Raw genomic sequence first — 27,147 nt, 5'->3', positions numbered from 1 at the left:
ATATTTTACCCTAAATGTTTTAGTAACTATGTTTGATGTTGTACTTTTAATAACTACATGGTCCATACCTGCTGGCCCTGATGATCTTTCCAGGAAAGCCATCGCTCCCCATTGCGGCTGTAGTCCACACGGTAGGATCTGGCAAACTCCTTGCCGGTAGCCCGGGCATGGCGTCCTTGCGTACCAATCAGTGTAATGAAATATAGTTTGTGTAGATCTATTTGCAGGAACTGCACATCTTCCGGCTGTAGGAGTCCAGCTGGGCACCAAGCTCCATCACCTTCCTCCCTATGCAATCTAGATGGCATAAAATCAGTCAAATATTATAGCTTTACAGACATGGGCTTTACAAGATATACAATCATGTGACAAAGCCTGTATTTGTATGCTGAATAACAGCCATTGCACAGTAGTTATCTTATATATGTACATAGGCTAAGCCCTAACACTTGCAAACATTTAAAATTGCTTGTTACTATAGCACAGTGATTTTTAACCTTTTTTTTGCCGTGGCACACTTTTTAACATTAAAAAATCCTGTGGCACACCACCATCCCAAAATGTAAAAAAAATCACACATTGTAGCCTAATACAGCATATATATATACACATACACACAAACACACACATACTGTATGTATTGTGCTGTTATGCCATGCCTCCTACAAACTACCCCTGCACTGGGAGTAAAAAACAAGCAAAGTTTAAAAAATATGTCACACTGTTGTCAGTCTGCCGTGGCACACCTGAGGATCTCTCACGGCACACTAGTGTGCCACGGCACACTGGTTGAAAAACACTGCTATAGCAGACAAGCTCTTAAATATATATTTAAATACAGTAGATGAGAAAAGAATAAATAGATACAGATAGGTAGATCAATCCAATGTAAGATCAACTGATTGATATAGATAAGTGATAGATAAATATTAGAGAGATACACACAGACAGATAAAGAGATAGAAAGACAGATGATAAATTGATAATAGGTATACAGTATGATTGATAGACAGACAGATAACTAATTCAGGGGGAGTATGGGGAGTATGGTCTGTCTAGGAAAGTAGTCAGGGTAATATGTGGGAGGAGTCTAGGGCCCAAATATTCAAAACATTGATATTCTAAAAAAGTGGTCTGAACCTTGTAGTGTTGATGAGTGGCGATGTGATTCCCTTAGGATATAATGGGGATTGCAACTTCAGCAAAAATTTCTGTTGACACATGTAAATTGTATTGTCATACAGTACTGTGTAAAGGGATTATTTACATTACACCTTCAATGTAGGTGGCAATGCTGTTTTGACTATGTCCACAGTATTGGCCACCTACTGAATTGTATGGTAATATGCCTCTGCCTTTAAAGGGACAGTCAACCATAGAATTGTTATTGTTTTAAAAGATAGATAATCCCTTTATTACTCATTCCCCAGTTTTGCATAACCAACACAGTTATATTAATGTACTTTTTACCTTTGTGATTACCTTGTATCTAGGAACCTTCTTCCAGCCCCCTGATCACATGACTGTGACTGTTTATTATCTATTGTCTTAAATTTAGCATTGTATTGTGCTAGATCTTAAATAACTTTCTGTGCCTGAACACAGTGTTATCTATATAGCCCACGTGTACTTTCTGTCTCTTTGTGTTGAAAAGAGATTTAAAAAGCATGTGATAAGAGGCAGCCCTCAAAGGCTTAGAAAACAGAATTTATGCTTACCTGATAAATTACTTTCTCTTGTGATGTATCGAGTCCACGGATTCATACTTGTGGGATATTCTCCTTCCCAACAGGAAGTGGCAAAGAGAGCACACAGCAGAGCTGTCCATATAGCTCCCCCTCTAGCTCCACCCCCCAGTCATTCGACCGAAGGTTAGGAAGAAAAAGGAGAAACCATAGGGTGCAGTGGTGACTGTAGTTTAAACAAAAAAACTACCTTACTTAATAGCCAGGGCGGGCCGTGGACTCGATACATCACAAGAGAAAGTAATTTATCAGGTAAGCATAAATTCTGTTTTCTCTTGTAAGATGTATCGAGTCCACGGATTCATCCTTTACTTGTGGGATACCAATACCAAAGCTTTAGGACACGGATGAAGGGAGGGAACAAGACAGGTACCTTAAACGGAAGGCACCACTGCTTGTAAAACCTTTCTCCCAAAAATAGCCTCCGAAGAAGCAAAAGTATTGAATTTGTAAAACTTGGAAAAAGTATGCAGCGAGACCAGGTCGCTGCCTTGCAAATCTGTTCAACAGAAGCCTCATTTTTAAAAGCCCATGTGGAAGCCACTGCTCTGGTAGAATGAGCAGTAATTGTTTCGGGAGGCTGCTGGACAGCAGTCTCATAGGCCAAACGGATGATGCTTTTCAGCCAAAAGGAAAGAGAGGTAGCAGTCGCCTTCTGACCTCTCCTCTTACCAGAATAGATAACAAACAATGAAGTTGTTTGTCTGAAATCCTTAGTTGCTTGTAAATAGAACTTTAAAGCACGAACCACATCAAGATTGTGTAACAGACGTTCCTTCTTCAAAGAAGGATTAGGACACAGAGAAGGAACAACAATTTCCTGATTAATATTCTTGTTAGACACAACCTTAGGAAGAAAACCGGGTTTGGTACGCAAAACTACCTTATCTGCATGGAAAACCAGGTAAGGTGAATCACACTGTAAAGCAGATAACTCTGAAACTCTTCGAGCAGAAGAGATAGCTACCAAAAACAAAACTTTCCAAGATAAAAGTTTATCTATGGAATGTAAAGGTTCAAACGGAACCCCTTGCAGAACTGAAAGAACTAAATTCAGACTCCATGGCGGAGCCACAGGTCTATAAACAGGCTTGATTCTGACTAAAGCCTGACTAAACGCTTGAACGTCTGGTACCTCTGCCAGACGTTTGTGTAAAAGAATAGCCAAAGCAGATATCTGTCCTTTTAAGGAACTAGCTGATAATCCTTTCTCCAATCCTTCTTGGAGAAAGGACAATATCCTGGGAATCCTAATCTTACTCCATGAGTAACCCTTGGATTCGCACCCAAAAAAATATTTTCGCCAAATCTTATGGTAGATTTTCCTGATGACAGGCTTTCTAGCCTGAATCAGGGTATCAATAACCGACTCAGAGAAACCACGCTTTGATAGAATTAGGCGTTCAATCTCCAAGCAGTCAGACGCAGAGAAATTAGATTTGGATGTTTGAAAGGACCTTGTATTAGAAGGTCCTGCCTCATTGGTAGTGTCCATGGTGGAACAGATGACATGTCCACTAGGTCTGCATACCAGGTCCTGCATGGCCACGCAGGCGCTATTAGAATCATCTAAGCCCTCTCCTGCTTGATTCTGGCAACCAGACGAGGGAGGAGAGGAAACGGTGGAAAAACATAGGCCAGATTGAAGGACCAAGGCGCTGCTAGAGCATCTATCAGCACCGCCTGGGGATCCCGGGATCTGGACCCGTAAAGAGGAAGCTTGGTGTTCTGATGGGACGCCATCAGATCCAATTCTGGAGTGCCCCATAGCTGAGTCAGCTGGGCAAATACGACTTAGAAAATCCGCCTCCCAGTTGTCTACTCCTGGGATGTGAATTGCTGAGAGATGGCAAGAGTGATCCTCCGCCCACCTGATTATTTTGGTTACTTCCATCATTGCTAGGGAACTCCTTGTTCCCCCTTGATGATTGACGTAAGCTACAGTCATGATGTTGTCCGACTGAAATCTGATGAATTTGGCCGAGCTAGCTGAGGCCATGCCTGAAGAGCGTTGAATATCGCCCTCAGTTCCAGAATGTTTATCGGGAGAAGAGCTTCTTCCCGAAACCATAAGCCCTGAGCTTTCAGGGAGTCCCAGACTGCACCCCAGCCCAACAGACTGGCGTCGGTCGTTATGATGATCCACTCTGGTCTGCGGAAACACATTCCCTGAGACAGGTGATCCTGAGACAACCACCAGAGAAGAGAATCTCTGGTCCCCTGGTCCAACTGTATTTGAGGAGACAAATCTGCATAATCCCCATTCCACTGTTTGAGCATGCATAGTAGCAGTGGTCTGAGGTGTATCTGTGCAAAAGGGACTATGTCCATTGCCGCTACCATTAGTCCGATTGTCTCCATGCACTGAGCTACAGATGGCCGAGGAATGGAATGAAGAGCTCGGCAAGTAGTTAAGAGTTTTAACTTTCTGACCTCCGTCAGAAATATTTTCATTTCCACCGAGTCTATTAGGGTTCCTAGGAAGGAAACTCTTGTGAGGGGGGAGAGAGAGAACTCTTTTTGATGTTCACCTTCCACCCGTGAGACCTCAGAAAGGCCAATACAATTTCCGTGTGAGACTTGGCTCTTTGGAAAGTCGACGCCTGAATTAAGATGTCATCTAGATAAGGCGCCACTGCTATGCCCCGCGGTCTTAGAACCGCCAGGAGGGACCCTAGTACCTTTGTGAAAATTCTGGGAGCAGTGGCCAACCCGAAAGGAAGAGCCACAAACTGATAATGCTTGTCCAGAAAGGCGAACCTGAGAAACTGGCGATGATCTTTGTGGATAGGAATGTGTAGATACGCATCCTTTAGATCCACGGTAGTCATATATTGACCCTCCTGGATCATTGGTAAGATTGTCCGAATGGTCTCCATCTTGAATGATGGGACTCTGAGGAATTTGTTTAGAATTTTGAGATCCAGGATTGGTCTGAAAGTTCCTTCTTTCTTGGGAACCACAAACAGGTTTGAGTAAAAACCCAGCCCTTGTTCCGCAATTGGAACTGGGTGGATCACTCCCATTGTATGTAGGTCTTCTACACAGCATAAGAACGCCTCTTTCTTTGTCATGTCTGTAGACAGACGAGAAATGTGGAACCTTCCCCTTGGAGGGGAGTCCTTGAATTCTAGAAGATATCCCTGGGATACAATCTCTAAGGCCCAGGGATCGTGTATGTCTCTTGCCCAGGCCTGAGCGAAGAGAGAGAGTCTGCCCCCTACTAGATCCGGTCCCGGATCTGGGGCTACCCCATCATGCTGTCTTGGAGGCAGCTGCAGGCTTCTTGGCCTGTTTACCCTTGTTCCAGCCCTGGTAAGGTTTCTAGGCTGACCTGGGTTGTGAAGCGATACCCTCTTGCTTTGTAGCAGAGGAGGATGAAGCGAGACCGCTTCTGAAATTCGGAAAGGAACGAAAATTATTTTGTTTGTTCTTTATCTTAAAGGACTTGTCCTGAGGGAGAGCATGGCCTTTTCCCCCAGTGATTTCTGAAATAATCTCTTTCAATTCAGGCCCGAAGAGGGTCTTTCCTTTGAAAGGGATGTTCAAGAGTTTGGATTTTGACGACGCATCGGCCGACCAGGACTTTAGCCATAGCGCCCTGCGCGCTAAAATGGCGAAAGCTGAATTATTTGCCGCTAACTTAGCTAGTTGGAAAGCGGCATCTGTGATAAAAGAATTAGCCAGCTTAAGAGCCTTAATTCTGTCCATAATATCCTCATATGAGGTCTCCATCTGGAGCGCATCTTCCAGCGCCTCAAACCAGAAAGCAGCTGCAGTAGTTACAGGAACAATGCACGCAATAGGTTGGAGAAGAAAACCTTGTTGAACAAAAATTTTCTTAAGTAAACCCTCTAATTTTTTATCCATAGGGTCTTTAAAAGCACAACTGTCTTCAATTGGTATGGTTGTGTGTTTAGCAAGTGAAGAAATAGCCCCCTCCACCTTAGGGACTGTCTGCCACGAGTCCCGCATGGGGTCAGATATGGGGAACATTTTCTTAAAAACAGGAGGGGGAACAAAGGGAATACCTGGTCTATCCCACTCCCTAGTAACAATATCCGCAATCCTCTTAGGGACCGGGAACACATCAGTGTAAACAGGAACTTCAAGGTACTTGTCCATTTTACACAATTTCTCTGGAACCACCATAGGGTCGCAGTCATCCAGAGTAACTAATACCTCCCTGAGCAATAAGCCGAGGTGTTCTAGTTTAAATTTAAAAGCCAACGTATCTGAATCCGTCTGAGGAGCAACCTTTCCTGAATCGGAAATTTCTCCCTCAGACAGCACATCCCTCGCCCCCACTTCAGAGCGTTGTGAGGGTATATTGGATACGGCTACTAAAGCGTCTGAATGCTCAGAATCTGTTCTTAAAACAGAGCTATCATGCTTTGCAGGTAACACGGACAGTTTAGATAAAAACACTGAGAGAGTATTATTCATAACTGCCGCCAAGTCTTGCAAGGTAAAAGAGTTAGACGCACTAGAGGTGCTAGGCGTCGCTTGAGCGGGCGTAACTGGTTGTGACACTTGGGGAGAGGTTGACGGACTAACCTCATTACCTTCTGTCTGAGAATCATCTTGGGCCACATTTTTAAGTGCAACAATATGTTCTTTAAAGTGTATAGACATATCAGTACAAGTGGGACACATTCTGAGGGGGGGTTCCACCATGGCTTCTAAACACATTGAACAAGGATTTTCCTTGGTGTCAGACATGTTTAACAGACTAGTATTAAAACAAGCAGGCTTGGAAATCACTTTAATCAAGTAAAAACACACTTTGAAAAAAACGTTACTGTGCCTTTAAGAGATAAAAAAGGCACACAATTTTGCAAAACAGTGAAAAAATGCAGCAAACTTTTCGAAATGTTTACAGTATGTACCTAAAGCATTAGTAAGATTGCACCACTAGCAATAAAAATGATTAACCCCTTAATGCCAAAACCGGATCGACAGTAAGCCAAAAAAACGGCCCTTAGGAACCAGATTTGTGGGGAAAAAACTTCTTATAGGCCCTCAAAACTGCAGCCGGACCCTCCATGTGAAGCAGCCTGAACTTCTAGTCAATTATAACTGCGCATCTGAGGCGCGAAATTAGGCCCCTCCAACCTTACTACGGTGCTTGTGAGGCCTAAAGAAACACTCCCAAGTGTATGATTAATAGCCATGTGGGTAACAACCCCTGAAAAAAACCCAAAGTAATCCTCAAAGTGTCTCAAACAAACGAAATTTTCAATAAAAACCGTTTGCCATAAAGTAGTGTCAACCAGCATAAACTAGCCCTGTTATGTAAGCTTAAAATTCCATACTTAGTTTCTGAATATAGCTTACCCTTCCCTCATGGGGATATTATCAGTCCTTTCTAGCATTATCACAGTCTTGTCTAGAAATAAATGACTGAACATACCTTTTTTGCAGCCTAACCTGCAAACCGTTCCCCCAACTGAAGTTTTCTTGTACTCCTCAGTCCTTTGTGGGAACAGCAGTGGATTTTAGTTACAACATGCTAAAATCATCTTCCTCCCTGCAGAAATCTTCATCTCCTTTCTGCTAGAGAGTAAATAGTACACACCGGCACCATTTAAAATAACAAACTTTTGCTTGTAGAAAATAAAAACTACATTTCTAACACCACATTCACTTTACACTTCCGATTGCTTAGAGCCGGCAAAGAGAATGACTGGGGGGTGGAGCTAGAAGGGGAGCTATATGGACAGCTCTGCTGTGTGCTCTCTTTGCCACTTCCTGTTGGGAAGGAGAATATCCCACAAGTAAAAGCCTTTTTAATATCTTGCTGCCTCATGGCACTTTTGATCATCAGGGCATAGGTGTTGTAGAGTATGGTTGAGTAAGGGTGAATTTTCTAGGCAGAGTTTAGGAATGCAGTGATTTCCATTTGCGAATAGTGTAGGGAAATTGCCAGTGGGAGCAAAACAGCTCCAAAACAGCAACAATCTTGAAAAAAAGGATGGTTAGAAGCTCCAAATACAAGATTTCCCTTAATTTTCTACCTCCCATATCTCCTTCTATAAAAATGTTATAATTTTCTGCCTGTAGTGGATTACTCTCATCATCAAAGTATAGAAAACAAAATCCTCCATGATTCAGCATGGTGCTTTATTCCTGAGGTGAGGAATCAAATAAAGTGCATTGGGCAACCATAAATTGGCTAAGCCTTTATTAGGTAAAACTTTAATGAAAGCAGTTGCAGTTTTTCATAATTGAGACCCAGGTTTACCAAACACTGAAGTTTTCTTACCTTGCGTACTGGGGTCCTGTAGATTCGTACCACTGACTGGACGCAGTGATATCTTCATCTCTTATGGTCCGGTCGTGCATCCCCAGAGCATAACGACACATTGCTACAGAAAGAGGATATAGAACAGTAAAAAATTAATTTCAGCATTTATACTAAGAAAATTGAATGTGACAAGGATCCTGAAAAGATTTTATCGTCAACATAGAAAAGGGTTTTCATGTGAAGTTAAGCTTTTATATATTTTCAGCAAAAACATAATTTTTTCTTAACTGATAAATGTATTTATTTTTTGGTTGTGAGAGTCCACAACATTACTCTTGGAATTACATTACATAGCCACCAAGAGGAGGCAAAGACACCCCAAACCAGTAGTAGGTATAGCCAAGACAAGAGAGTAAACGAAAGAAAGAGATAAGTGGGGTAAAGATAACAGGACTGCCACCTTCCAAAGGAAACTGGGCAGGTTTGTGGACTCTTAAAACCAAGAAAGAAAGAAATTTATCAGGTAAGAATAAATTATGTATTCTTTATAATGTTTGTGAGAGTCCACAACATTACTCTTAGGAACCAATACCCAAGCTGAGAAGTCCATGAAAACAGGGTGGGGAAAAAACAGGAAGAAAAGGCATGCACCTATTTACCAGGCACAACTGCCTGTAGGACCTTCCTACCAAAAAGCAGCCTTAGCCTCAGCATAAACATCAAAGTGGTAAAATTTGGTGAAATTATGTAGGAAAGACCAAGTAGCAGCCATACAGATCTATTCTTCAGACACCTCATTCTTAAACACCCAGGACGTAAAAACAGAACGTGTAAAGTAAGTAGTAATCCTGGCAGGTGGTTGCTTGCCCTTCTGACTCTTTCTTTTACCGGAATATAGCACAAATAAACTAGAAGATTGATAGAACTCTTTCATAGCCTATAAATAAAACTTCAGTGCCTTGACCATGTCAAGTTTATGCAGCAATCGCTCCTTAGCCGACCTAGAGCTTGCTTCCATTGAGCCGTTAAAAATAGAGCCGTAAGCTACCGAAGAGGCCGACATATAAAAGTAATTTACGGCTCCATTTTAGTATCAGGTTTTTATTGAAAAGGTTATAGCTTTGCGAGCGGTCGCTCTTTACGTGTAGATGTAAGTTAGCATTGTGTTTACGCTTCCACCCGATGCCGGATTTCTAAAACATTAATAGGTTACTATGGTAACCCGAGCTTACACTACACTTGATCGCATATATATTGCGCTGCATACAAGTGCGGCGCCGTACATTTTACCCGTCGTTCGCTGTTATAATAAAATCAAACATCTAACGCATCCGCAATATCTACCTCTGAACCGCAACCCCCACTGCAATAACTAATGTATTAACCCCCAGATTTAAGATATCTATTAAATCTATTAACCCCTAATCTGCCATCCCCCACAACGCACTCTAGCTATTTAAACTATTAACCCCTAATCTAATAACCCACATTGCAATTAACCTAATAAATCTATTAACCCCTAAACCACCAATAACTCACATCACAATTAACTAATCACTAAGGCCTAGATTTGGAGTTCGGCGGTAAAAGGGCTGTTAACGCTCCGCGGGTTTTTTTCTGGCCGCACCATAAATTTAACTCTGGTATCGAGAGTTCAAACAAATGCTGCGTTAGGCTCCAAAAAAGGAGCGTAGAGCATATTTACCGCAAATGCAACTCTCGATACCAGAGTTGCTTACGGACGCGGCCGGCATCAAAAACGTGCTCGTGCACGATTCTCCCATAGGAAACAATGGGGCAGTTTGAGCTGAAAAAAAACCTAACACCTGCAAAAAAGCAGCGTTCAGCTCTTAACGCAGCCCCATTGTTTCCTATGGGGAAACACTTCCTACGTCTGCACCTAACACTCTAACATGTACCCCGAGTCTAAACACCCCTAACCTTACACTTATTAACCCCTAATCTGCCGCCCCCGCTATCGCTGACCCCTGCATTACACTTTTAACCCCTAATCTGCCGCTCCGTAAACCGCCGCCACCTACGTTATCCCTATGTACCCCTAATCTGCTACCCTAACATCGCCGACCCCTATGTTATATTTATTAACCCCTAATCTGCCGCTCCGTAAACCGCCGCTACTTACATTATCCCTATGTACCCCTAATCTGCTGCCCTAACATTGCCGACCCCTATGTTATATTTATTAACCCCTAATCTGCCCCCCACAACGTCGCCGACACCTGCCTACACTTATTAACCCCTAATCTGCCGAGCGGACCTGAGCGCTACTATAATAAAGTTATTAACCCCTAATCCGCCTCACTAACCCTATCATAAATAGTATTAACCCCTAATCTGCCCTCCCTAACATCGCCGACACCTACCTTCAATTATTAACCCCTAATCTGCCGACCGGAGCTCACCGCTATTCTAATAAATGTATTAACCCCTAAAGCTAAGTCTAACCCTAACACTAACACCCCCCTAAGTTAAATATAATTTTTATCTAACGAAATAAATTAACTCTTATTAAATAAATGATTCCTATTTAAAGCTAAATACTTACCTGTAAAATAAATCCTAATATAGCTACAATATAAATTATAATTATATTATAGCTATTTTAGGATTAATATTTATTTTACAGGCAACTTTGTAATTATTTTAACCAGGTACAATAGCTATTAAATAGTTAAGAACTATTTAATAGTTACCTAGTTAAAATAATAACAAATTTACCTGTAAAATAAATCCTAACCTAAGATATAATTAAACCTAACACTACCCTATCAATAAAATAATTAAATAAACTACCTACAATTACCTACAATTAACCTAACACTACACTATCAATAAATTAATTAAACACAATTGCTACAAATAAATAAAATTAAATAAACTATCTAAAGTACAAAAAATAAAAAAGAACTAAGTTACAGAAAATAATAAAATATTTACAAACATAAGAAAAATATTACAACAATTTTAAACTAATTACACCTACTCTAAGCCCCCTAATAAAATAACAAAGCCCCCCAAAATAAAAAATTCCCTACCCTATTCTAAAATACAAATATTACAAGCTCTTTTACCTTACCAGCCCTGAACAGGGCCCTTTGCGGGGCATGCCCCAAGAATTTCAGCTCTTTTGCCTGTAAAAAAAAACATACAATACCCCCCCCCCAACATTACAACCCACCACCCACATACCCCTAATCTAACCCAAACCCCCCTTAAATAAACCTAACACTACCCCCCTGATGATCTTCCTACCTTGTCTTCACCATGCCAGGTTCACCGATCCGTCCTGGCTCCAAGATCTTCATCCAACCCAAGCGGGGGCTAGACATCCACTGAAGAAGTCCAGAAGAGGGTCCAAAGTCTTCCTCCTATCCGGCAAGAAGAGGACATCCGGACCGGCAAACATCTTCTCCAAGCGGCATCTTCTATCTTCTTCCATCCGATGACGACCGGCTCCATCTTGAAGACCTCCAGCGCGGATCCATCCTCTTCTTCCGACGACTAGACGACGAATGACGGTTCCTTTAAGGGACGTCATCCAAGATGGCGTCCCTCGAATTCCGATTGGCTGATAGGATTCTATCAGCCAATCGGAATTAAGGTAGGAATTTTCTGATTGGCTGATGGAATCAGCCAATCAGAATATAGTTCAATCCGATTGGCTGATCCAATCAGCCAATCAGATTGAGCTCGCATTCTATTGGCTGTTCCGATCAGCCAATAGAATGCGAGCTCAATCTGATTGGCTGATTGGATCAGCCAATCGGATTGAACTATATTCTGATTGGCTGATTCCATCAGCCAATCAGAAAATTCCTACCTTAATTTCGATTGGCTGATAGAATCCTATCAGCCAATCGGAATTCGAGGGACGCCATCTTGGATGACGTCCCTTAAAGGAACCGTCATTCGTCGTCTAGTCGTCGGAAGAAGAGGATGGATCCGCGCTGGAGGTCTTCAAGATGGAGCCGGTCGTCATCGGATGGAAGAAGATAGAAGATGCCGCTTGGAGAAGATGTTTGCCGGTCCGGATGTCCTCTTCTTGCCGGATAGGAGGAAGACTTTGGACCCTCTTCTGGACTTCTTCAGTGGATGTCTAGCCCCCGCTTGGGTTGGATGAAGATCTTGGAGCCAGGACGGATCGGTGAACCTGGCATGGTGAAGACAAGGTAGGAAGATCATCAGGGGGGTAGTGTTAGGTTTATTTAAGGGGGGTTTGGGTTAGATTAGGGGTATGTGGGTGGTGGGTTGTAATGTTGGGGGGGGGGTATTGTATGTTTTTTTTTACAGGCAAAAGAGCTGAAATTCTTGGGGCATGCCCCGCAAAGGGCCCTGTTCAGGGCTGGTAAGGTAAAAGAGCTTGTAATATTTGTATTTTAGAATAGGGTAGGGAATTTTTTATTTTGGGGGGCTTTGTTATTTTATTAGGGGGCTTAGAGTAGGTGTAATTAGTTTAAAATTGTTGTAATATTTTTCTTATGTTTGTAAATATTTTATTATTTTCTGTAACTTAGTTCTTTTTTATTTTTTGTACTTTAGATAGTTTATTTAATTTTATTTATTTGTAGCAATTGTGTTTAATTAATTTATTGATAGTGTAGTGTTAGGTTAATTGTAGGTAATTGTAGGTAGTTTATTTAATTATTTTATTGATAGGGTAGTGTTAGGTTTAATTATATCTTAGGTTAGGATTTATTTTACAGGTAAATTTGTTATTATTTTAACTAGGTAACTATTAAATAGTTCTTAACTATTTAATAGCTATTGTACCTGGTTAAAATAATTACAAAGTTGCCTGTAAAATAAATATTAATCCTAAAATAGCTATAATATAATTATAATTTATATTGTAGCTATATTAGGATGTATTTTACAGGTAAGTATTTAGCTTTAAATAGGAATTATTTATTTAATAAGAGTTAATTTATTTCGTTAGATAAAAATTATATTTAACTTAGGGGGGTGTTAGTGTTAGGGTTAGACTTAGCTTTAGGGGTTAATACATTTATTAGAATAGCGGTGAGCTCCGGTCGGCAGATTAGGGGTTAATAATTGAAGGTAGGTGTCGGCGATGTTAGGGAGGGCAGATTAGGGGTTAATACTATTTATGATAGGGTTAGTGAGGCGGATTAGGGGTTAATAACTTTATTATAGTAGCGCTCAGGTCCGCTCGGCAGATTAGGGGTTAATAAGTGTAGGTAGGTGTCGGCGACGTTGAGGGGGGCAGATTAGGGGTTAATAAATATAACATAGGGGTCGGCGATGTTAGGGGTAGCAGATTAGGGGTACATAGGGATAACGTAGGTGGCGGCGATTTGCGGTCGGAAGATTAGGGGTTAATTATTTTAAGTAGCTTGCGGCGACGTTGTGGGGGGCAAGTTAGGGGTTAATAGATATAATACAGGGGTCGGCGGTGTTAGGGGCAGCAGATTAGGGGTACATAAGTATAACGTAGGTGGCGGTCGGCAGATTAGGGGTTAAAAATTTTAATCGAGTGGCGGCGATGTGGGGGGACCTCGGTTTAGGGGTACATAGGTAGTTTATGGGTGTTAGTGTACTTTAGGGTACAGTAGTTAAGAGCTTTATAAACCGGCGTTAGCCAGAAAGCTCTTAACTCCTGCTATTTTCAGGCGGCTGGAATCTTGTCGTTAGAGCTCTAACGCTCACTGCAGAAACGACTCTAAATACCGGCGTTAGGAAGATCCCATTGAAAAGATAGGCTACGCAAATGGCGTAGGGGGATCTGCGGTATGGAAAAGTCGCGGCTGTAAAGTGAGCGTTAGACCCTTTAATCACTGACTCCAAATACCAGCGGGCGGCCAAAACCAGCGTTAGGAGCCTCTAACGCTGGTTTTGACGGCTACCGCCGAACTCTAAATCTAGGCCTAAGTCCCCTAACCTAACACCCCCTAAATTAACCCAATTACATAAATTAAAATTATCCTAAATTACAATTAAAACAAAAAACCTAACATTACTTTAAAAAAACAAAAAAAAACTATGTTTAAATTAAGCTAAAATTACAGAAAATACATAAAATAAACAAGATTATCAAAAATAAAAAAATTAAACCTAATCCCTATGGCCTAGATTTAGAGTTCGGCGGTAGCCGTCAAAACCAGCGTTAGAGGCTCCTAACGCTGGTTTTGGCCGCCCGCTGGTATTTGGAGTCAGTGATTAAAGGGTCTAACGCTCACTTTACAGCCGCGACTTTTCCATACCGCAGATCCCCCTACGCCATTTGCGTAGCCTATCTTTTCAATGGGATCTTCCTAACGCCGGTATTTAGAGTCGTTTCTGCAGTGAGCGTTAGAGCTCTAACGACAAGATTCCAGCCGCCTGAAAATAGCAGGAGTTAAGAGCTTTCTGGCTAACGCCGGTTTATAAAGCTCTTAACTACTGTACCCTAAAGTACACTAACACCCATAAACTACCTATGTACCCCTAAACCGAGGTCCCCCCACATCGCCGCCACTCGATTAAAATTTTTAACCCCTAATCTGCCGACCGCCACCTACGTTATACTTATGTACCCCTAATCTGCTGCCCCTAACACCGCCGACCCCTGTATTATATCTATTAACCCCTAACTTGCCCCCCACAACGTCGCCGCAAGCTACTTAAAATAATTAACCCCTAATCTTCCGACCGCAAATCGCCGCCACCTACGTTATCCCTATGTACCCCTAATCTGCTACCCCTAACATCGCCGACCCCTATGTTATATTTATTAACCCCTAATCTGCCCCCCTCAACGTCGCCGACACCTACCTACACTTATTAACCCCTAATCTGCCGAGCGGACCTGAGCGCTACTATAATAAAGTTATTAACCCCTAATCCGCCTCACTAACCCTATCATAAATAGTATTAACCCCTAATCTGCCCTCCCTAACATCGCCGACACCTACCTTCAATTATTAACCCCTAATCTGCCGACCGGAGCTCACCGCTATTCTAATAAATGTATTAACCCCTAAAGCTAAGTCTAACCCTAACACTAACACCCCCCTAAGTTAAATATAATTTTTATCTAACGAAATAAATTAACTCTTATTAATAAATAATTCCTATTTAAAGCTAAATACTTACCTGTAAAATACATCCTAATATAGCTACAATATAAATTATAATTATATTATAGCTATTTTAGGATTAATATTTATTTTACAGGCAACTTTGTAATTATTTTAACCAGGTACAATAGCTATTAAATAGTTAAGAACTATTTAATAGTTACCTAGTTAAAATAATAACAAATTTACCTGTAAAATAAATCCTAACCTAAGATATAATTAAACCTAACTCTACCCTATCAATAAAATAATTAAATAAACTACCTACAATTACCTACAATTAACCTAACACTACACTATCAATAAATTAATTAAACACAATTGCTACAAATAAATAAAATTAAATAAACTATCTAAAGTACAAAAAATAAAAAAGAACTAAGTTACAGAAAATAATAAAATATTTACAAACATAAGAAAAATATTACAACAATTTTAAACTAATTACACCTACTCTAAGCCCCCTAATAAAATAACAAAGCCCCCCAAAATAAAAAATTCCCTACCCTATTCTAAAATACAAATATTACAAGCTCTTTTACCTTACCAGCCCTGAACAGGGCCCTTTGCGGGGCATGCCCCAAGAATTTCAGCTCTTTTGCCTGTAAAAAAAAACATACAATACCCCCCCCCCCAACATTACAACCCACCACCCACATACCCCTAATCTAACCCAAACCCCCCTTAAATAAACCTAACACTACCCCCCTGATGATCTTCCTACCTTGTCTTCACCATGCCAGGTTCACCGATCCGTCCTGGCTCCAAGATCTTCATCCAACCCAAGCGGGGGCTAGACATCCACTGAAGAAGTCCAGAAGAGGGTCCAAAGTCTTCCTCCTATCCGGCAAGAAGAGGACATCCGGACCGGCAAACATCTTCTCCAAGCGGCATCTTCTATCTTCTTCCATCCGATGACGACCGGCTCCATCTTGAAGACCTCCAGCGCGGATCCATCCTCTTCTTCCGACGACTAGACGACGAATGACGGTTCCTTTAAGGGACGTCATCCAAGATGGCGTCCCTCGAATTCCGATTGGCTGATAGGATTCTATCAGCCAATCGGAATTAAGGTAGGAATTTTCTGATTGGCTGATGGAATCAGCCAATCAGAATATAGTTCAATCCGATTGGCTGATCCAATTAGCCAATCAGATTGAGCTCGCATTCTATTGGCTGATCGGAACAGCCAATAGAATGCGAGCTCAATCTGATTGGCTGATTGGATCAGCCAATCGGATTGAACTATATTCTGATTGGCTGATTCCATCAGCCAATCAGAAAATTCCTACCTTAATTCCGATTGGCTGATAGAATCCTATCAGCCAATCGGAATTCGAGGGACGCCATCTTGGATGACGTCCCTTAAAGGAACCGTCATTCGTCGTCTAGTCGTCGGAAGAAGAGGATGGATCCACGCTGGAGGTCTTCAAGATGGAGCCGGTCGTCATCGGATGGAAGAAGATAGAAGATGCCGCTTGGAGAAGATGTTTGCCGGTCCGGATGTCCTCTTCTTGCCGGATAGGAGGAAGACTTTGGACCCTCTTCTGGACTTCTTCAGTGGATGTCTAGCCCCCGCTTGGGTTGGATGAAGATCTTGGAGCCAGGACGGATCGGTGAACCTGGCATGGTGAAGACAAGGTAGGAAGATCATCAGGGGGGTAGTGTTAGGTTTATTTAAGGGGGGTTTGGGTTAGATTAGGGGTATGTGGGTGGTGGGTTGTAATGTTGGGGGGGGGGGTATTGTATGTTTTTTTTTACAGGCAAAAGAGCTGAAATTCTTGGGGCATGCCCCGCAAAGGGCCCTGTTCAGGGCTGGTAAGGTAAAAGAGCTTGTAATATTTGTATTTTAGAATAGGGTAGGGAATTTTTTATTTTGGGGGGCTTTGTTATTTTATTAGGGGGCTTAGAGTAGGTGTAATTAGTTTAAAATTGTTGTAATATTTTTCTTATGTTTGTAAATATTTTATTATTTTCTGTAACTTAGTTCTTTTTTATTTTTTGTACTTTAGATAGTTTATTTAATTTTATTTATTTGTAGCAATTGTGTTTAATTAATTTATTGATAGTGTAGTGTTAGGTTAATTGTAGGTAATTGTAGGTAGTTTATTTAATTATTTTATTGATAGGGTAGTGTTAGGTTTAATTATATCTTAGGTTAGGATTTATTTTACAGGTAAATTTGTTATTATTTTAACTAGGTAACTATTAAATAGTTCTTAACTATTTAATAGCTATTGTACCTGGTTAAAATAATTACAAAGTTGCCTGTAAAATAAATATTAATCCTAAAATAGCTATAATATAATTATAATTTATATTGTAGCTATATTAGGATTTATTTTACAGGTAAGTATTTAGCTTTAAATAGGAATCATTTATTTAATAAGAGTTAATTTATTTCGTTAGATAAAAATTATATTTAACTTAGGGGGGTGTTAGTGTTAGGGTTAGACTTAGCTTTAGGGGTTAATACATTTATTAGAATAGCGGTGAGCTCCGGTCGGCAGATTAGGGGTTAATAATTGAAGGTAGGTGTCGGCGATGTTAGGGAGGGCAGATTAGGGGTTAATACTATTTATGATAGGGTTAGTGAGGCGGATTAGGGGTTAATAACTTTATTATAGTAGCGCTCAGGTCCGCTCGGCAGATTAGGGGTTAATAAGTGTAGGCAGGTGTCGGCGACGTTGTGGGGGGCAGATTAGGGGTTAATAAATATAACATAGGGGTCGGCGATGTTAGCGCAGCAGATTAGGGGTACATAGGGATAACGTAGGTGGCGGCGGTTTACGGAGCGGCAGATTAGGGGTTAATAATAAAATGCAGGGGTCAGCGATAGCGGGGGCGGCAGATTATGGGTTAATAAGTGTAAGGTTAGGGGTGTTTAGACTCGGGGTACATGTTAGGGTGTTAGGTGCAGACGTAGGAAGTGTTTCCCCATAGGAAACAATGGGGCTGCGTTAAGAGCTGAACGCTGCTTTTTTGCAGGTGTTAGGTTTTTTTTCAGCTCAAACTGCCCCATTGTTTCCTATGGGAGAATCGTGCACGAGCACGTTTTTGATGCCGGCCGCGTCCGTAAGCAACTCTGGTATCGAGAGTTGCATTTGCGGTAAATATGCTCTACGCTCCTTTTTTGGAGCCCAACGCAGCATTTGTTTGAACTCTCGATACCAGAGTTAAATTTATGGTGCGGCCAGAAAAAAACCCGCGGAGCGTTAACAGCCCTTTTACCGCCGAACTCCAAATCTAGGCCTATGAAAATAAAAAGCCCCCCCAAAATAAAAACCTAATCTAATACTAAACTACCAATAGCCCTTAAAAGGGCCTTTTGTAGGGCATTGCCCTAAGTTAAACAACTCTTTTCCTTAAAAAATACTAAGTCCCCCCTCTAACAGTAAAACCCCCCACCCACCAAACCCCCCAAAATAAAAACTTTAACACTAAAAAATCCTAAATTACCCATTGCCCCTAAAAGTGCATTTGTATGGGCTTTGCCCTTAAAAGAACAAGAAGAATGCCTGAAGGAGCGCCTAAGTATAGGCAAGGTCTGTTAGGAAAAGATAGAAGTCTAAATACGGTTAAAAAGCTAAGTAAAAATATTATTTAATGGCTCAAATAATAATAAAACATCAATAAAACTTACAAGTTAATGCATGGATCCATGACTAAGAAGTTAATAAAACATTGATTACAATCTAAAAGTTATAAAAAGTTAATAAAAACGTGGACAGAGAGTCGACAGAGCTGCACAGTTAACAATATGTACTCTAAGAAATATATGTATCCTAATAGGTCAAGTGGATAATTATAATGCAAAGGTAAATCCGGACAATAAATAACAATAAATGCAATTAGGTGATGAAAAAACAGATAGTGGAAAGTTCATCAAATAGTTCATCAAATGGTTCCTCAAGTGTAAACAGTTCTCCTATAACATGATATATCCAAAGTGCGAGTGCAAAAATTGAAAAATGTTGAAAAGTAGTAAAAAATCTCCAATGGTGTTGGTGTACACAAAAGTGAAAAAATGCAATAAAATAAAAAAAAAATCACAAAAACAAAAACCGTGAATACAATCAATATGTGTGTCCAAAAAGAACCGAATTAAAAAATAATAAATCTATTGAATTGATATTAATCAAACAATGAATAAAAATGATAATAGAAAATCCTATTGGAAAAGAAGTGATGCAAAAAAAAATGTGATGAAGGTCTTCAAATCCTGTAAGTGAAAGACAATAACATAGCACAGTATTGTTTTAAGTTGAATAACAAATAATTGAAATAGAGCTCACCATATGTTGCCGTTTCGGCCCACTATAAGGCCTTTTTCAAGACTAGAGTATGTGCTCTTAAATACCTTTAGGTAGCCTATCAAAGTGTTTAAGCTTTGGCGCCAACAATTTGTTTCAATTGTCACCGGAAGTAGTATGCCGGTTGGTTTGACCCTTTAAACCGGATATGGTGTGCTGGTATAAGATAAATATTCTTTTATTATTGTGGATCGATGATCCCTATACAAATTGGTGCCCAAATAATATCTTATATAGATTGGTGCCCATGTTATGTTATATGATCAAAAATTGTCTTATGTTATTCTATAAGAGATTATACCTGTGTTCATTAGTAGTGTTTGTATAACCGGAAGTGGTTAGTTTCACCAAACCGGAAATGGGTATGACGCACACTTCCGGTTACCAACCGGATGTGGATATGACGTGTCTTTGTTTATCATTATTGGTATCCGGTTCGGGTGCAGGGGGAATTTAGAATTATACTTCTAATGATATTTGAAATGGTAAGATAGAGATCGTATAGATCTAATAAAAATTATAAACGAAACAGCAAACTCAAAATAGGTTAAGAACTAAAAAACTATATGAGAAAATATGTAGTAAAATCAGAATACTTTTGTATAGAAATAGTACATAAATCGAATCAATATCATGTGAAGGTTTCCTTTATGAGCAGTAAAACCATATACATGTCACAAGGTTAAAAATGGTTACTGGAAGTGTGTGGTTGACCTCTTATGCAGTTGTGTATATATATATATAGTGTATTCCTAAGAATATAAAACATATGACACAAAGTGCTCATGATGGAAAATATATCGCAATTCTGTAGGCGATATTAATCAGTTGATAATGAAAAAATGAGAGCGCAGAAATATACTACTAATATTTTGGATAATAAAATAGAGATCATATAGATCTAATGGACATTGTCTACCAAGCAACGAACTTGTCTAAAAAATACATATAAAACGAAAAAGACTGAAAGACCACATTAGGAAAATATGTGATAGAGGTATTCATAAATTCAAATTGCTTTTGATTATAAAATAGTGTGTGAAATGAATCGATAAGGCAGTTTACTTTGTCAACAATTAGACTTATATACATCTCACAGGGCAAAAACACAATTTATGCTTACCTGATAAATGTATTTCTCTTGTGGTGTATCCAGTCCACGGATCATCCATTACTTGTGGGATATTCTCATTCCCAACAGGAAGTTGCAAGAGGACACCCACAGCAGAGCTGTAATATAGCTCCTCCCCTAACTGTCATAGCCAGTCATTCGACCGAAAACAAGCCGAGAAAGGAGGAACCATAGGGTGTAGTGGTTACTGTAGTTTAAATTTAAAAATTACCTGCCTTAAAATGACAGGGCGGGCCGTGGACTGGATACACCACAAGAGAAATAAATTTATCAGGTAAGTATAAATTGTGTTTTCTCTTGTAAGGTGTATCCAGTCCACGGATCATCCATTACTTGTGGGATACCAATACCAAAGCTAAAGTACACGGATGAAGGGAGGGACAAGGCAGGAACTTAAATGGAAGGAACCACTGCCTGTAAAACCTTTCTCCCAAATATAGCCTCCGAAGAAGCAAAAGTATCAAATTTGTAAAATTTTGAAAAAGTATGAAGCGAAGACCAAGTCGCCGCCTTGCAAATCTGTTCAACAGAAGCCTCATTTTTAAAGGCCCAAGTGGAAGCCACAGATCTAGTGGAATGAGCTGTAATTCTTTCAGGAGGCTGCTGTCCAGCAGTCTCATAGGCTAAGCGGATTAAGCTTCTTAGCCAAAAAGAAAAAGAGGTTGCCAAAGCCTTTTGACCTCTCCTCTGTCCAGAGTAGGCAACAAACAAAGCAGATGTTTGACGAAAATCTTTAGTAGCTTGTAAGTAAAACTTTAAAGCACAGACCACGTCCAGATTGTGTAACACAAGGATGGAACCACAATCTCTTGATTGATATTCTTGTTAGATACCACCTTAGGTAAGAACCCAGGTTTGGTACGCAGGACTACCTTATCCGTATGAAAAATCAGATAAGGAGAATCACATTGTAAGGCAGATAGCTCAGAGACTCTACGAGCCGAGGAAATAGCTACCAAAAAAAAAAAAAAAAAGAACTTTCCAAGATAAAAGTTTGATATCTATGGAATGAAGAGGTTCAAACGGAACTCCTTAAAGAACCTTAAGAACCAAGTTTAAGCTCCATGGTGGAGCAACAGGTTTAAACACAGGCTTGATTCAAACTAAAGCCTGACAAAATGCCTGAACGTCTGGAACATCTGCCAGACGCTAGTGCAAAAGAATAGACAGAGCAAAAATCTGTCCCTTTAAGAAACTAGCTGACAATCCTTTTTCCAAACCTTCTTGGAGAAAAGATAAAATCCTAGGAATCCTGACCTTACTCCATGAGTAACCCTTGGATTCACACCAATAAAGATATCTACGCCATACCTTATGGTAAATTTTCCTGGTGACAGGCTTTCGTGCCTGTATTAAGGTATCAATAACTGACTCGGAGAAGCCACGCTTTGATAAAATCAAGCATTCAATCTCCAGGCAGTCAGCCTCAGAGAAATTAGATTTGGATGGTTGAAAGGACCCTGAAGTAGAAGGTCCTGTCTCAGAGGCAGAGACCATGGTGGAAAGGATGACATGTCCACTAGATCTGCATACCAGGTCCTGCGTGGCCACGCAGGTGCTATCAGAATCACCGATGCTCTCTCCTGCTTGATCTTGACAATCAGTCGAGGGAGCAGAGGAAACGGTGGAAACACATAAGCCAGGTTGAAAGACCAGGGCGCTGCTAGAGTATCTATCACTGTCGCCTTGGGATCCCTGGACCTGGATCCGTAACACGGAAGCTTGGTGTTCTGGCGAGACGCCATGAGATCCAGTTCTGGTTTGCCCCAACGGAGAATCAGTTGTGCAAATACCTCCGGATGGAGTTCCCACTCTCCCGGATGAAAAGTCTGACGACTTAGAAAATCCGCCTCCCAGTGCTCTACACCTGGGATATGGATAGCTGATAGGTGGCAAGAGTGAATCTCTGCCCAGTGAATTATTTTTGAAACTTCTAACATCTCTAGGGAACTTCTTGTTCCCCCTCGATGGTTGATGTAAGCTACAGTCGTGATGTTGACCGACTGAAATCTGATGTACCTCAGAGTTGCTAACTGAGGCCAAACCTGAAGAGCCTTGAAGATCGCTCTTAGTTCCAGAATATTTATTGGAAGGAGAGACTCCTCCTGAGTCCACGATCCCTGAGCCTTCAGGGAGTTCCAGACTGCACCCCAACCTAGAAGGCTGGCATTTGTTGTTACAATAGTCCAATCTGGCCTGCGAAGGTCATACCTTTGGACAGATGGACTCGAGATAGCCACCAGGGAAGAGGATCCCTGGTCTCTTGGTCCAGATTCAGTTGAGGGGCCAAATCTGTGTAATCCCCGCTCCACTGACTGAGCCTGCATAGTTGCAGCGGTCTGAGATGTAAGCGTGCAAACGGCACTATGTCCATTGCCGCTACCATTAAGCCGATTACTTCCATACACTGAGCCACCAAAGGGCGCGGAATGGAATGAAGAACCCGACAGGAATTTAGAAGCTTTGATAACCTGGACTCCGTCAAGGTAAATTTTCATTTCTACAGAATCTATCAGAGTCCCTAGAAAGGAAACTCTTGTGAGTGGGGATAGAGAACACTTTTCCTCGTTCAGTTTCCACCCATGCGACCTCAGAAATGCCAGTACTACGTCCGTATGAGACTTGGCAATTTGGAAGTTTGATGCCTGTATCAGGATGTCGTCTAAATAAGGGGCTACTGCTATGCCCCGCGGCCTTAGGACCGACAAAAGCGACCCTAGAACCTTTGTAAAGATTCTTGGGGCTGTAGCTAATCCAAAGGGAAGAGCTACAACTGGTAATGCCTGTCTTGAAAGGCAAACCTGAGAAACCGATGATGATCTTTGTGTATCGGAATGTGAAGATAAGCATCCTTTAGATCCACTGTAGTCATATATTGACCCTCCTGGATCAGTGGTAGGATGGTACGAATAGTTTCCATCTTGAACGACGGAACTTTGAGGAATTTGTTTAAGATCTTTAGATCCAAAATCAGTCTGAAGGTTCCCTCTTTTTTGGGAACCACAAACAGATTTGAGTAAAAACCCTGTTCCTGTTCCTCCTTTGGAACTGGATGGATCACTCCCATAACTAGGAGGTCTCGTACACAGTGTAAGAATGCCTCACTCTTTATCTGGTTTGCAGATAATTGTGAAAGGTGAAATCTCCCTTTTGGGGGGGAAGCTTTGAAGTCCAGAAGATATCCCTGGGATATAATTTCCAACGCCCAGGGATCCTGAACATCTCTTGCCCACGCCTGGGCGAAGAGTGAAAGTCTGCCCCCTACTAGATCCGTTACCGGATAGGGGGTCGTTCCTTCATGCTGTCTTAGAGGCAGCAGCAGGCTTTTTGACCTGCTTACCTTTTTTCCAGGTCTGGTTTGGTCTCCAGACCGTCTTGGATTGAGCAAAAGTTCCCTCTTGTTTATTATTAGAGGAAGTTGATGCCGCACCTGCCTTGAAGTTTCGAAAGGCACGAAAATTAGACTGTTTGGCCCTAGATTTGGACCTGTCCTGAGGAAGGGCACAACCTTTTCCTCCCGTGATATCAGCAATAATCTCCTTCAAACCAGGCCCGAATAGGGTCGGCCCCTTGAAGGGAATGTTAAGTAGCTTAGATTTTAAAGTCACGTCAGCTGACCATGATTTAAGCCATAGCGCTCTGCGCGCCTGTATAGCAAAACCAGAATTCTTAGCCGTTAGTTTATTCAAATGAACAATGGCATCAGAAATAAAATAATTGGCTAGCTTAAGTGCTCTAAGTTTGCCAAGTATGTCATCCAATGGAGTCCCTACCTGTAAAGCCTCTTCCAGAGACTCAAACCAGTATGCCGCAGCAGCAGTGACAGGGGCAATGCATGCAATGGGCTGTAGGATAAAACCTTGTTGAATAAATATTTTCTTAAGGTAACCTTCTAATTTTTTATCCATTGGCTCTAAAAAAGCACAACTGTCCTCGACAGGGATAGTAGTACGCTTTGCTAGAGTAGAAACTGCTCCCTCCACCTTAGGGACTGTCTGCCATAAGTCCCGTGTGGTGGCGTCTATTGGAAAACATTTTTCTAAAAATAGGAGGGGAAAAGAACGGCACACCTGGTCTATCCCATTCCTTATTAATAATTTCTGTAAACCTTTTAGGTATTGGAAAAACATCAGTACACACCGGCACTGCAAAGCATTTATCCAGTCTACAAAATTTCTCTGGCACTGCAATGGTATCACAGTCATTCAGAGCAGCTAAAACCTCCCTAAGTAACACGCGGAGGTGTTCAAGCTTAAATTTAAATGTAGAAATATTAGAATCAGGTATCTTTCCTGAGTCATTAACATCACCCACTGACTGAAGCTCTCCTTCCTCAGCTTCTGCATATTGTGAGGCAGTATCAGACATGGTTCTTAAAGCGTCAGTATGCTCTGCATTTTGTCTCACCCCAGAGCTATCTCGCTAACCTCTAAGTTCAGGTAGTCTGACTAATACCGCTGACAGTGTATTATCCATGACTGCCGCCATGTCTTGTAAAGTAAACGCTATGGGCGCCCTAGATGTACTTGGCGCCATTTGAGCGTGAGTCCCTTGGGCGGGAGTCAAAGGGTCTGACACGTGGGGAGAGTTAGTCGGCATAACTTTCCCCTCGTCAGATTCCTCTGGTGATAATTTTTTTTAAAACAGAATATGATCTTTATTGCATAAAATGAAATCAGTACATTTGGTACACATTCTAAGAGGGGGTTCCACCATGGCTTTTAAACATAATGAACAAGGAGTTTCTTCTATGTCAGACATGTTTATACAGACTAGCAATGAGACTAGCAAGCTTGGAAAACACTTTAAATCAAGTTAACAAGCAAATATAAAAAACGGTACTGTGCCTTTAAGAGAAACAAATTTTGTCAGAATTTGAAAAACAGTGAAAAAATGCAGTAAATCAAACGAAATTTTTACAGTGTATGTAATAGGCTAGCAGAGCATTGCATCCACTTGCAAATGGATGATTAACCCCTTAGTTCAAAAAACGGATAAAAAAAAACGAAATAGACGGGTTTTTTTTTGTTTTTTTTTTGTTTTTTTTACAGTCACAACCAACTGCCACAGCAAGCTGTGGTCCTACCTTCCCCAATAAACGACTTTGGAAAGCCTTTGAGCCCTTTAGAGATGTCCTATAGCATACAGGGGACTCCTGAGGGAAGCTGGATGTCACAGTTTGTAATTTTAACTGCACCAACTGTAACTTTTATACTATAACAGTGGAAAGCCTCAGTAAAACTGTTTCTAGTCAAAATTTAAGCCAGCCATGTGGAAAAAAAACTAGGCCCCAATAAAGTTTTATCACCAATGCATATATAAAAACGATTAAACATGCCAGCAAACGTTTATATTGCAATATCATAAGGGTATTACCCCTGGGAGTAAGCATGATAGCAGTCATTATTAAATCACTGTATTCAGGCTTAACTTACATTAATCCGGTATCAGCAGCATTTTCTAGTGTTTTCCATCTCTAGAAAAAATTATAACTGCACATACCTGATAGCAGAATAAACTGCACGCCATTCTCTCGCTGAAGTTACCTCATCTGTGTAATCCCCTCAGACATATGTGAGAATAGCAATGGATCTTAGTTACAACCTGCTAAGATCATAAAAACCTCAGGCAGATTCTTCTTCTATTTACTGCCTGAGATAAAATAGCACAACTCCGGTACTATTTAAAAATAACAAACTTTTGATTGAAGAAAATAAACTAACTATATTTAACCACTCTCTCCTACAACATCCTAGCTTGTTGAGAGTTGCAAGAGAATGACTGGCTATGACAGTTAGGGGAGGAGCTATATTACAGCTCTGCTGTGGGTGTCCTCTTGCAACTTCCTGTTGGGAATGAGAATATCCCACAAGTAATGGATGATCCGTGGACTGGATACACCTTACAAGAGAAAGGTGAATGACTGAATATATATGGTTAACCTTCCATACGGCTATGATTATATATCCTAGCTTAAGTGACACCAAATACCTATAGTGGATAATGCATAACTATACTATAGGTGATGTCAAACATATAATGAGATAAAATGATAAAATGATTCAGCTCTTTTAAGATTGCCCAAAATCCCTAATCTAAAAAAAATAAAAAAAAATAAAAAAAAAAGTCCTAACTCTAACCCCCAAGCGGTGACCTCTTCTATCTTCATCCTGGACCACGGAACTGAAGACTGGCGACAGTTGAACCATGGAGTGTGGAGGATCCTCTTCGTACGATTGCCGCTGTACAGAATGAGAGCTACTGAAATCCTATTGGCTATTCAAATTAGCCAATAGGATTTCAGTAGTTCTCATTCTATTGGCTGATTTGAATTTGACAAATCAAATCAGCCAATAGGAATGCAAGGGATGCCATATTTAATAGCATACCTTAAATTCACTATTCAGTGTACGGCGACGATCATACGAAGGGGATCCTCCACGCTCCATGGTTCCGCAGTTGCTGGTCTTCAGTTCCGCGGTCCAGGATGAAGATAGAAGAGGTCGCCGCTTAGAAGAAGACTTCAGGAACCGTGAGTACCTATCTGGGGGTTAGAGTTAGGGCTTTTTTAAAAAAAAAAAATTTAGATTAGGGATTCTGGGCAATCTTAAAT

General features: G+C 40.9%; 1 protein-coding gene across 1 annotated transcript in view; it reads right to left on the bottom strand.

Moving 5' to 3' along the window:
- The window catches only part of LOC128642832 (discoidin domain-containing receptor 2-like), a 1,143,904-nt gene that overhangs the window by 683,952 nt on the left and 432,805 nt on the right, over window positions 1-27,147 (bottom strand). Inside the window, exons 4-5 of the mRNA XM_053695673.1 lie at window positions 8,011-8,113; window positions 69-297 (exon numbers count right to left, since the gene is read on the bottom strand). Of these exons, the coding sequence (XP_053551648.1) occupies window positions 69-297; window positions 8,011-8,113 (332 nt within the window). The remainder of the gene's footprint in view (window positions 1-68; window positions 298-8,010; window positions 8,114-27,147) is intronic.

Source organism: Bombina bombina, chromosome 12, assembly GCF_027579735.1.
Source record: "Bombina bombina isolate aBomBom1 chromosome 12, aBomBom1.pri, whole genome shotgun sequence".
Classification (NCBI taxonomy): domain Eukaryota; kingdom Metazoa; phylum Chordata; class Amphibia; order Anura; family Bombinatoridae; genus Bombina; species Bombina bombina.
The sequence above is the reverse complement of the archived record's forward strand: the minus strand, read 5'-3'. Positions and strand labels throughout refer to the sequence as shown.